The 12,116-nt window shown below is 37.6% G+C and overlaps 1 protein-coding gene across 1 annotated transcript; it reads left to right on the top strand.

The window, feature by feature from the left end:
* The first annotated feature begins 6,405 nt into the window (after positions 1-6,405).
* Positions 6,406-11,409, top strand: LOC138032945 (EGF-like repeat and discoidin I-like domain-containing protein 3). The gene is made up of 5 exons (XM_068880668.1): positions 6,406-6,622; positions 7,324-7,619; positions 8,179-8,293; positions 9,544-9,663; positions 10,802-11,409. Exons 1-5 carry the CDS (start codon positions 6,541-6,543, stop codon positions 11,206-11,208), a joined length of 1,020 nt encoding a protein of 339 aa, XP_068736769.1. The 5' UTR covers positions 6,406-6,540; the 3' UTR covers positions 11,209-11,409.
* The last annotated feature ends 707 nt before the right edge of the window (positions 11,410-12,116 follow it).

The following is a 12,116-nucleotide window of genomic DNA, read 5'->3' as shown; positions in this document are numbered from 1 at the left end:
TGGTCACTAAGAGACGTTTCCTACAACTTGTAATGGCATTCATTGCCAACAGCTTTTTGCTTATATACACCCTCCAAAACAATTTTAAAAAAACCAACGAGCGAAGGCGCAACTTTCCCGGCGTTCCGGGTCAGTGAAACATTTAGAGTTGTCGATAATCATAGATGAAAACAAAATATCGCACCTCTGAATTCGGCGCAATTTGTAGGTAGGAGTACATGATGGATTACGTCCTTGAGCCAATTAAGGAAAAATGTAAAAGTAGGCTAATTATGTAAGTGTTTTCACAAAAGGCAACTTTCCGTCGTCAATTTTGTTTTACGGTCAAGGTGTGGTAATTAAGTAAGGAAAGGTCTGGAGTGTGAGGGACTATTTAAATAATACATGGTTGTTCTACGACTCTGGAAACGTACAATAATCTGAATAATGTCAGGGCTCAGTGCTTTATGGGAAAATGGCAAATATGAAGGGTGTAGTAAACACGATTAAAAAGCTACATACCAGTTCCCAATTTAGCTTCGACTTCTTCTTGGGGACAGTGCAGCAGTTGATCGGTTTGGTACCGCCTTCCAGGTGCTGGATCACTGTAAGAATTGGGTATTTAATCAAAGACACCGACTACGGCAACGACAACGCCACAAAGCAAGTTAGAATATTACTGGTTAAAAAAGGAAAAATACTCGTGTTGCACGTGCAGCACGAATTTCCGTGCACGCTTTGTCGTACTCAACAAAACAACGTGAAATCACCAAATTTTAGCTTTTTTACTTTAAAACCGTTCGTACCCATCCAGTTACGGGATAGTTCGCCGAATTGTACAAGGTGAACAAGACGGAATATAATCGCGAAATGCTTGCGATAGTGCTAAGTTATATTTTGGAGTGACGTTTTTGTTGAATTTGGCGTTGCCCTTGCATATTAAACCTCCTATTGCCAAACAAAGACAGTTTTATTCAATAGAAAAACTTAATAATCTGTCATAAATCATGAACAAGTCACCGTCACCTCTTTAACCGATTGAAAAGGTCTGAGAATAACCGAGCATCATGCAGTTCATCAACCACTTCAAAGACTGCTAGCAAAACGTTTGTGTCCCTTAGCTTAACACGGTTAAAACGAGCTCGAATTTGCTGCAGAGACTTGATTCTTTTCTATTGCAGTGTTAATAGATCAGTTCTTGAATATCCTTGTGAGCTACTGTTCCGCAGCTGTCTTCTAGAGCGTATCCAAAGGCGCGCTTTGCGCACAGTTTTCCCTCAACTAACTGAGGGGCAGGAACTCTCCGAGGCTGAAATCCCCACCCTTTAGGAGAGGCAAGAGGCTCTGTCCCAGAAACTGTTTAATTAATGATATCAAGAGGGTCCGTTGCCACAAGCTTGCAAGTCTTTTTACCACAAAAGGCTGCAAACTACCGCACTTTGAGTCGACGTAGAACTTTTTATGTCCCATTCTTTTCTTTTGTATTTTATTTTATGTCCCATTCTGCCACAAGAACCGTTTTAAGAACTCTTTTATTATCAGTCACAGCCTTAAAGAAGTTACAAACTTCCAATTAGAATCAATATAACTTACCGTTTTTAATAGTTTTTATAAGTGTGTTTTTTAAATATCTGTATATGTAGTCTTTTGAAATATGTTTCAGTATTTGTAAATTTTTAACGCGTAATTCAGTCACTTCATGTGTATTTTTTATTCAATAAACAATTGTTTTTCTTCTTCTTCTTCTTAATTCAAACAATTGCCCTTCCTTTGTGACCTCATAATCGCAATCCAAATTCGGAGGATATGGAAAGAAAACTGACGAGGAAGGCTCGCACTGTTTAAAGGAAACTCGACTTGGTTTAGTTCGCCTACACCGTATTGTTTACTTATTCTTTGACGCATTGATAAATATTGAATAGTTTACACTGAACGTTTACCCTTGACTGTCATTCTGTAACTTCTATGATTTGGAATGAAACTCGAATTTTTAATCCCAACTGGAATTAAATAACAATCATCTGTACTCTTTTTGGAAAAAGAAATAAAATAAAGAAATAGTTCATTGATTTCTTAGTTTATTTTTCTGTAAAATGCGAGCCAACATGAGTTTTTTTTAACTCCGTTTGCCTAAGTGTTTTTCGATGTTCCTCAACGGTGACAATAAAAAAATTTTGCGGAATATTGGCCCCCGGTGGTTTTTGTGCGAACCTCTTGCGTCATTTCATCGGGCCAATGTTCCTCACTACGGCATTCACTAAAGATCATTCTTTGTTTCTTTTTTCGTTTTGTTTAATTTTCATTTTCATGTTTCCATCGGGGAGAAAAAAGTTTGGCGTATGTCGTTTGAAGGAAAGCAGGAAGAAATTCTGCTTCATTAAATTTTCGAAGGATAACTTCCTCCCAAAATTAAACAAAATGAGTAATAAAAACGAATAACCTGCCGATACAGGCGCACAACTGCCAAGTCCGTTAAATCATTCCCACACATGACACAAGATGACATAAATGTATGGATCCCGTGAGCAAGTCCGCTACAGCATTCGCACAAATAACACAAGATCACATAAATCTATGGAGGATTTAGTAATTATGTTGTTTTAGAACGTCTTCCATTCTTGGAATGATTGGAATGCCTTTTTTTGCCAATACAGAAAGAAAGAAATACAGTATACTCGCTCTAGATATGAAGAACTCAGATTATAGTCGAACTTAAGCCCGGTTTACACTACAGAAAATTTTTGGCATGGCTCGGATGAAATTGGCACAGGTTCCAAAAAAAAAAAGGTTCGGCTCGGATAAAATTTGCAGTGTAAACAACCTGTCCGTACCAAATTTCATCCGTGCCGAACCAAAACTTTTACCCGTGCTGGGACCTTCGGCGAGGTAGTCCGAGCACGGGTAAAAATGGTACGGGTGCTGAGAAAAGCGGCACGGTTCGGATAGAACAAGTAGTGAAAACACTTTAACGGGCCAGCTGGGTTGAGCCTTAATTCTTATAGGCTAGCGGTTTTTTTGCGTACATTTCAAGATGGCGGCTCATTCCCCACCAAATCTTGATTATAGTTGAACTGCGCATGTCTTCAACAGAAGTTACGTGAGCCCAAAAATTTTGGTACGGTATTTTTGGTACGGTAAACATGGTTTAGTGTAAACAAAGTTTGCTGAGCTCTAACCCGTGCCAATTTCACACGAACCGTGCCAAACATTTTCTGTAGTGTAAACCGGGCTTTAGTATACCACACAACTTAAAGGACATGTTAAGAACGTTTCTAGGCTTATGAAATGGCAAAAAAAGTAAGAAGCTTTAGCTTCAGCCCCAAAATTAGACGTTCTTATAAAAAGGAGGGTATTGGAATAAAAGAAACTGCATCCCTTCGAAAATCTTGCCTTGTGACTTTATTCTTAGCTGAACAAGGAAAAGTAGTGAAAAATATCACACAAATGGGTTAAGATTAGAGCGACTTTGTTTCACGGACCAATGTTTGGCGAGATTAAAACAACGCTTCTCCTTATTGCTGCCAAGGAAACTCCTAACATGGGCAGTAAACAGTTCGATTACCCAATCACATTATCGCCTTTCAAATGACGTCAAGGCCAAATGCCGATCGCTTTCCAAAAAATTCCATGGAGAGATTACGTTGTTTGCAATCGCGTTGGCTAAGCCAATGAAAATTCGCGCTCGTTTGTTTTTGTTATTTAAGCCAATGATATGTTTTGCATTTTTTGTTTCAGTTCCCTTTTCACGTTTATTTTTCAAGGTTATATGGAAGTCGCTCTATTAAAAACAAAATGTTCCGGAAACAGAATGATGTTATCTTCTCTTTTTTTGTGGCGTGCACTTCGCATTAGCGATCATCTTTGAGTTCGTGACGTTAATGTCTTATTTTAATGCAGTGTTTACCGAAAAGCTATTCTCATCAGTGTTTCAACAAACCTGAAAAGGCATTTTTTTCGATTCAGTGAGTTAAGTTCAAAAACCAAGACAAAGAAATAGAAAGAGACAGATTGGCGGTGTACAAGTCAGCAGAACGTCCACTGAACAAAAAATCTTTACAGCATTTGGCTTGAGTGAGCGCTTATTTTTCCTTCTTCCTGTCGGATTCTGTCCTTTCTTTACTAGCAATGATTACTTATAATTTCAGAAAATTGACTCTGTAAAGGCAGCAATAATAATTTACGGGGGAATTAATAATTTATAAAACAAACTTTGTCCGGATATGTCTGCAGTTTTTCTTTAAAAAATGTATCATCGGTCTATCCTGGAAGATGCATCAGAGAATGATATAATTTTACGAAATGGAAAAAAAGAACTTTATACGGCGAGACCCAGTTAGCCAAAAAATAATAATTTCTAATTGATAAGATTAAATATTCATGAACATTTGGTAAATGGTGCGATCTAAGTCACAGATCATAAGGTACTTAGTAATTAATATTTCTAAAATGGACTAAAAGCAATAATATATGTATTAATGTATGGGTTAGTAAACCATGGCTTATTTTGGGCCGATATACTCCGCTTAGAAATCACAAAATCATGCAAAATGCCTAAACAGACTGTCTTCCCTTGAAATTTTCTTCATGTTATGGCAATGTTCGGGCATCACACGAAACACATTTAAATTATTTTTAACAAGATGCACGCATTATTGCATAGGCGACATATATTTTGACTTTACAAACATGTCTAATTTCTTTTCTAATTTCGAAGAAAACAAATGCTTTATTTTTTCCTCTCTGACGAATGCTTAACATCACTCAATTGAAAACAGTGAAAGATTAAAGGTAATAATGCAGTTTGTTGCTCCATTCCATGTGACGGTACTTTTAATAACTGCTGTTACAGCTAGCAAGGATGGAGAGTATTTCACAATTTCAAAGAATTTTGTTTTGCTTTTTTCAAATCTTCTTAGCCAAAACGATGATAAAAGGTTCTTATTCCGCTAGTTTATACTGGAATTTTTTTTACTTAATCTTTTAGTGTTTAATATAAGATTTCTTAGCAAAACCCAGCTTTATTAGTGTTAATGTGCACGGCTCTTTAGAGGACCACTTTTTAGTGACGAGGATTCCGTGGTTAAACAAAGTTGTTAGTATTATTATTATCATCATGATCATCATCATCATCAGGCAAAAGAAAACTTTTTAGTCGTTTATGTTCAGAACTGACAAAGAAAGAGAAATACTCTACTAACGTAGCCCCTTGATTGTTTCATAGAAAAACTGTCGTACGTGATACCCCTCTTTTTGTGTAAGATGAAAAATATTTTCAATTTTCTTTTCTTTTTTTTTTTGCTTGACTCTATAATCTCTCTTTAACGCCACACTATAAAAAAAATATATTAAGCTTTCAGTTCTGCCCTAGTCTTACTCTTAATTTGTCTCAGAGCCCTGCGTTCTTGAACCATGGAACAGGGAGTATACCATGTTTTACGAACGTCAACAAAAACACTTCCCTTGTTAATCCGAAGAAAATCATTCCATCATCTTATTTAATATTGATCCATATGATGAGCTTTGGATTAAACTTGAAAGTCTCTAGTTCCTTAGGCTGAATAATGTTCTTGAATCTTTTGACGCTTATCGCCGATGTGTCAAGCACAAACTGCCAACATATTTCTTGCAACATAGAGAGTTGAAAACTTTGACAACGTTCAAGCTATAGTTATTTCACAGTTCTTAAAAATGTCCTACATAACGAGGGGTTTAGCAGCTCTAGTAGATATGGCAATAATTATTAAAGCGGACGGGTATTGGCTTTTATTGTGTCCTAGCATGTGTGCTTAATTTTAAATCGTTTTTCATAGGGATTCATCTGTTAATATTGGCAGGAACTTATTGTGTCTTTGTAAAAAGCGCGCGTTTTGTTCTACAACGATCTACATTTTCTATAAAAGAAAGATCACCTAGGTAACTAATAATAATCTTCTATGGAAAAATATAATATAGTGAAGTAGTTCGCTGTGAATTTCAAGAGAGATGTCCTCACGGCTAAGATGAAATATTCACGAAGTTAATGATTGCTTTTATGCACAATTTAAGACATCGTTACCAGGTATTCATCTTCACCACAGCCAGATATCACTGAATCCGCTTGACAGGAACTTGCACCCTTAAAAACCACGAACCATTTATTGCTAAGTCATTTTACGTCTATATCTTTTCTTTGTATTTAAATTAGCACAAGGCACGCGTTTTGTTTTACCACGATACATTTTCTATACAAGAATTACTAGGGTAAGCAATAATAATCTTCTATGGTGAAGTATAATATAGTAAAGTAGTAATGTTCGCTGTGAACTTAAAGACAGATGTCCTCAAGCTAAGATAAAATATTCACGTAAGTAAATAAATGTTTTTATCGACAATTAAAAGCAACGTTGACAACTACTTGTCTTCAACACAAACTCTGCTTAGCAGGAACAGTACTCGCATCCTTAAAAACCACAAACCATTTATTATTAAATCATTTTACGTCTGGATGAGCAATGGTAAACCTTACTGGTTTGCACTAAACTGTCGGACGGACAGTACTGCACCGTAAAGTAAGCAGAAAGGATGAAACCCTTTGGCTGTACGACATTTCTGAAAGCTTCTATGCTTATACTAATAATTGTCCCCTCATATGCAGTTGCTACAGGTATTTTTCCTCTCAATTTTATCTTTACCTTACTGAGGGCCCGTCATAGGTTCGAGGTGTCAGTTTTCTAAAAACGTTCGTATATCGTCAGTGTTCATGCTATAAGGATGAAATTAACATCACTATATTGGTCCTTGAATGTAGTTTCAAACCGAGAAAAGTACTCTTTTGTTTGAACGTTATTTGATATGTTTAGCTAAAGGGTGTCGGCAACATTTTATATCTCGCTTTTTGCATTTGTTACCTTCCATCAAAGTTTACGACAATGTTTTAGACTGGGAATTTAAGGAAAGTATGGTATAAAATCAAAACACGTCAACAACCTGAAAAACGCTGACACCGTTTAGATGAAAATTTATCTCAAAATCGATTCCTTAAAAAATTTTAGAAAATTAAAAATCCCTTGTAGCTTAAACCTTTAGAATAAGACTACCTACTTTTGCTTTGAGAACCTAACAAAGGAAAAACAACCTTCTGAGACTAAAAGAATACTTCCTTGGTTTGAAAACTACAAGACGATGTCAATTTCATTGTCATAGCATAACCTGACGAAATACGAACATTTTTTTTTTAAATGACACCTCGAAGACAAGGCCGTAACCGTAAACACTCCGATGTTGTCAAGGAGCTCGTGTTCGCCGTAACGTGCTCGATAGTTACCTTTCCCTTCTTTGTGTTCAGCTGCAATTCATCTATTTCAGAGAAAAAAGCCGACAAAGCTATCAGTCGCGGTGAACCTAACATTGGTGTAAGTTTCGTAAACTTTAAAGAAGACAAATTCTCCTACTTGAATATCACCATTCTTGGGTATAGTCACGTTGAATGGATGCCCCAGTGCTCCTTTGCCTGCTTGGAAACTGTGACATGTTTTTCATTCAACCTGGCTGCATACCCGAACATCAACGGTAAACTGCTTTGTGAACTCCTCCCTTCGGACAAGTACAACAACTCGGACAAATTCATGTCCAACGAATCCTTTCACCACTTCAGCATCGCGGTAAGTCGTAAGTCTTGGACGTTTATGGCATACGGTGTGTGTTTTTGTGTTCTTTCTCCTTTTTAATTCTTCTCTTATTTATTCATTTATTTTTTATTGCAAACCACAGAAATTCAAAGTTTTATGGCAAATAAGATGTAATGTGCATGGAAGTATCAAAAAATAGGTACGCATTGCGTACATGCGAATAGTGCTACGAAGAACGTCGCACACCATTACCGTCGCTAGTTGTCGCTGACGTTCTTTGTCGCCCAGACATAACAACCTCAGTTTATCGTTCAAAACCGAAAGAAATAAATTAAATATTGAAAGGCCAAACCGTTATTCACCGTCAATGTTACTTTATTATCTTTACCACCTTTTTAATCAGTATCACTTATCAAATTAGTTGTTGAAATGGAAGATGAAAGTTTCACTGCGTTAAAAACGACGTATGAAGCGATCGCGTGGCCATGCCTTTGGCTAAGACTTTACACAAACTCATAGCAATCGAGATTTACCCTAAAATTCCACGCAAGTCTATTATCATATCAAGTAAGCCTGAATTAATTCTTTATAGTCAACATGTAGTGGTTGGCCTTGTAAGAACAATGGAACGTGTCTGCCATTGTACGAAGAGAACAGCTACAAGTGTTTCTGCAAAGCGGGATTCACCGGACGACACTGCGAAAACGGTGAGATCGGCATCCCATATCCTGTTAGTTGCGAATAATTTGACCAATGCCAAAGAATCGAACGCGCCATTTTAAAGTTGAATAACTTGATATCTATCCTCCAAGGGAAAAAAAGAAAGATACATTATCTTATTTCAATCGTTCACATATTCTTGTCCAAAGCATAAAGTTGTGGGACGACCTGGTTCAAAACGGAGGGATATTAGTTGAACATGTATCTATCAGGTGCACACAACTGAGAGCGTCTTTCAAAAATAGGATCGAGATAGGATTTTTCAAGGCAATTCAGTAAATGATGCCAGACATGAGCTCACCAAGGGGAGCCTTTATAAACGCTCTTTATAAAGCCTTTATAAATCTCCCATAATTGGCCAAGGAGTCAACCCTTTCCCGAGTAGATTTATTCACAGACCTCCTCCCTCGAGAGATTCAGCACCCCCACAGTTGTAAAAGCCAATCAAACAGAGCTATCTCAGCGTCAAGGGAAATATAATACTTTTCGGGGCAAAAAAATGTTCCTAAAAATAGATTACTCAGGAAAGGGTCGACTCAATTACAAACGATTTAGCGTCTTAGGTTTCCTTTTTTAGTCAAAAGAACGATAGCTTCTGCATACGGTTACTGAGGATACGGAACGAAATGTATATTTAGCAATTATTCTACACGGGCTTGCTGGCTATGAAGTGATAGATAACCAACGAGGCGCATAGCGCCGAGTTGGTTACAATCATTTTATATCCAGCAAGCCCGAGTAGAATAATTGTTTTATTAAAACCTCCAGGATCAACGACTCTTCTTTGGTGTTCCCGGGAGTAGTATTGCCGACTAAAGCATCAAATTCTGCCTCGGTCAATTCCGGTCCAAAACGGCTTTTGTAGGCCCTTTTTCCTCAGAGCTGCAAAAATGTTTTCATCTCGCTTTACTGCTGAAGCGTTTCTTGACCATATTAGGTACAGCAAGCCAATGAAGATGCAGGAAATCTAGCTGTTCCTAAAAATAAATTTACTCTGGAAAGGGTTGACTTAAGGAATAAAGTGGACATAAAGGCTCCCTTTGGCGAGCTCCTATGCGAGATCGGTAGTAGACAGATTTTGTTCCAAGCTCGAGACAGGAACTATGAAAACTTCATTCTCACTGAAAGAGTTCGAATAACCAACTACCGCCACTGACAGTTTTGTTTTGCACGCCTTGCATGCCCACTAGTCACGTGCAGTCCTCGAGTTGGCTTTCTTACGTTCATTTGGTTCCAGACATTGACGAGTGTTCATCTGAAAACCAGTGCCACGTGAATGCCACCTGTGCGAATACCGTAGGATCTTACAATTGCACTTGCAAAAAAGGCTATGAAGGAGACGGAAGAAACTGCTCAGGTAAAGTCCAGTCTAATGAAGGTACTATTGCGACTGATGCTGGCAGTTTTGTTTTACACGCCTTGCGTGCCCTTTAATCACTTGATGTTTTGAAGAAAAGTCAAAGCGGTTATATTGGTAGAGAGGAACGCAAGAGTAAATTTGACGTTAACGACGTTCTAACCATTAGGAAATCAAGTCCATCACTTAACTAGAGTGGGGAATACCTCCTCTTTACGGCTCACGAAATAGTAACCTGTTTTAAGATCATGTGACCGATAGTTAAATCAAGCATTCTAGTAACGAAGAGTTAACAATGTTATTTCTCTTTTTAAAAGCCTCTGCACAAAGTGCTCGTCCACAGGCTGAATTATAACCTTCTGCCACCATCCTTAGTCTTTCGCGTTTATCATCCTTCTCGTTCTCGTCCTTGTGCAATACGGGCGAAGTGTGCTATGAGAAGAATGGTCCTTCCCAATGGTATCCATTCTTTTTACTTATTTATTTCTTATTTTTTTTATTTAAACATATTTATGTACATACATACATACATACATACATACATACATACATACATACATACATACATACTTTGTTTGTTAAAGCAGGTTGGTAGTGGCAGCTAAAGAGCTGATGTGGACCTGCTAAACTTATTAATATAATTAAATCCTACCATATAAACCTACCAATTAAACTACAATACTTTTTAAGACTAGGATACAAACGTTAATACTAAAGTAAAAAAAAAACTGTCTATTTAGAACAAGAGAAAATAACCTACTAATTTTAGATAGATTCAAAAAACTTTTAAGAGGTGTAAATACTAACGTTTAATAATACAAAAAGTTAATGTCCTTATTAAGATTTACTGTAGTCCCTTTATTAAATGTTATTTTGTTGAGGCTGGTTTTGTTACGGTTCAGTGCTACCTTTAAAGCATCTACAATAGCTTTTCCAAGTTCCTCGTCCTTCTATCCAGTGAATTCCATACCTCAATCCCCCTATATGAGAAGCTATTTCTTCCTAACTCTGTTTTCTTCCGTTTCACCTCAAGTAATACACCTCTGCGCTTGGATTCAGTAAAAGTAAAGAATGGCAATAACCTATGGTTTAAGCCCTGCTTAACTTTAAAAGATGAGCAAAAATCTTTTTTTTTCAGCATGTGTGTTCGCTTTTGACTCACAACTCAATGCTTCTTCACAATGGGACAGCAATCACGCTCCCAGCCAAGGAAAACTAAACTATCAAGAAACCCGAGAAAAGGCAGGGGCTTGGGTAGCTCGTGAAAATAATTTTAATCAATGGCTGCAAGTAGATCTGGGAAGTCAGAAAAGGGTACGAACCTTAGCAACGCAGGGAAGAAACTGCGTCCCTTATTGGCCTGGTGGATGCCGTTCTCAGTGGGTGACCAAGTACAAGCTGCAGTACAGTAACGAGGGGGAAATTTTCCAGTACTACCAGGAGCAAGGAGTAGTGAAGGTTAAAACAAATATTCTATTTATAATCGTAAGAGACATAAAGGAGTATTGTTTAAAAAAATGCAGTTTATTCTGCGAAATCGAATGACAAATTAGGAACGTAACGCAGATGTGAACTTCCTTGTGTGCATACACTTTCGTATAATGTAGAAGATGTGTACAGTTTTGACAATAATGGACGTCTTTGACCTCACGCGGAGAATATTTCTTCACATAGCTCACTATGAAGGCAACCGGCCTTACTGATCGCACAGCCAGTTGAATGACTGAGTAGCGACGATGATGAATGCTTCTAGTTTAACAGGAACAAGACCAAACCGCAGGCAAGATGGAAATTTCACTTTATCAAGAATTCGACTGGCGTGGCGTCGTCCCATTGGGTTTGCTGTTGTTGTTTTATAACTGATCAAGTGTTGGGCAACATACCAACTACTTATACTCTCATGATCAATAAAAGGAAAAACCCTTGCAAATGTCATTTCTTGTTTCATCGCAAAATCAACACTCTGCACTATATTTTTACGTTCTTATATTTCAATGATCGGCATCATCTTTGATATGACGGTGTTGATGTAACAAGAAATAAGGCGCTGGTCATCAAGTTGTATGGTCTAAAGGGGAACGTTCTCTTAAATATTAAGCTAAGGCCTCCAGCATTTTGGGTTGAACATCGAGAAGATGTTAAAACACTCGATAAAAAAACGAAATCGACAACGCTGGAGGTCAAAAGAGTGTAAAATTTTCACATGATATAATCAAATGTTTCAATGATAAATTTATCATTCTTGTTGCTTTAGGAATTTGCTGGAAACATAGACAGGGACACTGAAGTTCGTCATGATCTCAACCCACTAATCAGTGCACGTTACTTCCGGTTCCGGCCGACAGGTTGGCATGGACACCTATCAATGAGGGTGGGACTCCTTGGTTGCCCAGGTACCAGACATGTGTTACTTTAAAATATATCCTTTACAGTGTCATTCTTTTTATTTCATG

This window comes from Montipora capricornis, chromosome 14, assembly GCF_036669925.1.
Source record: "Montipora capricornis isolate CH-2021 chromosome 14, ASM3666992v2, whole genome shotgun sequence".
Taxonomy (NCBI): Eukaryota; Metazoa; Cnidaria; class Anthozoa; order Scleractinia; family Acroporidae; genus Montipora; species Montipora capricornis.
Note: the sequence above shows the minus strand (reverse complement) of the source record. Positions and strands in the feature narration are given on the sequence as shown.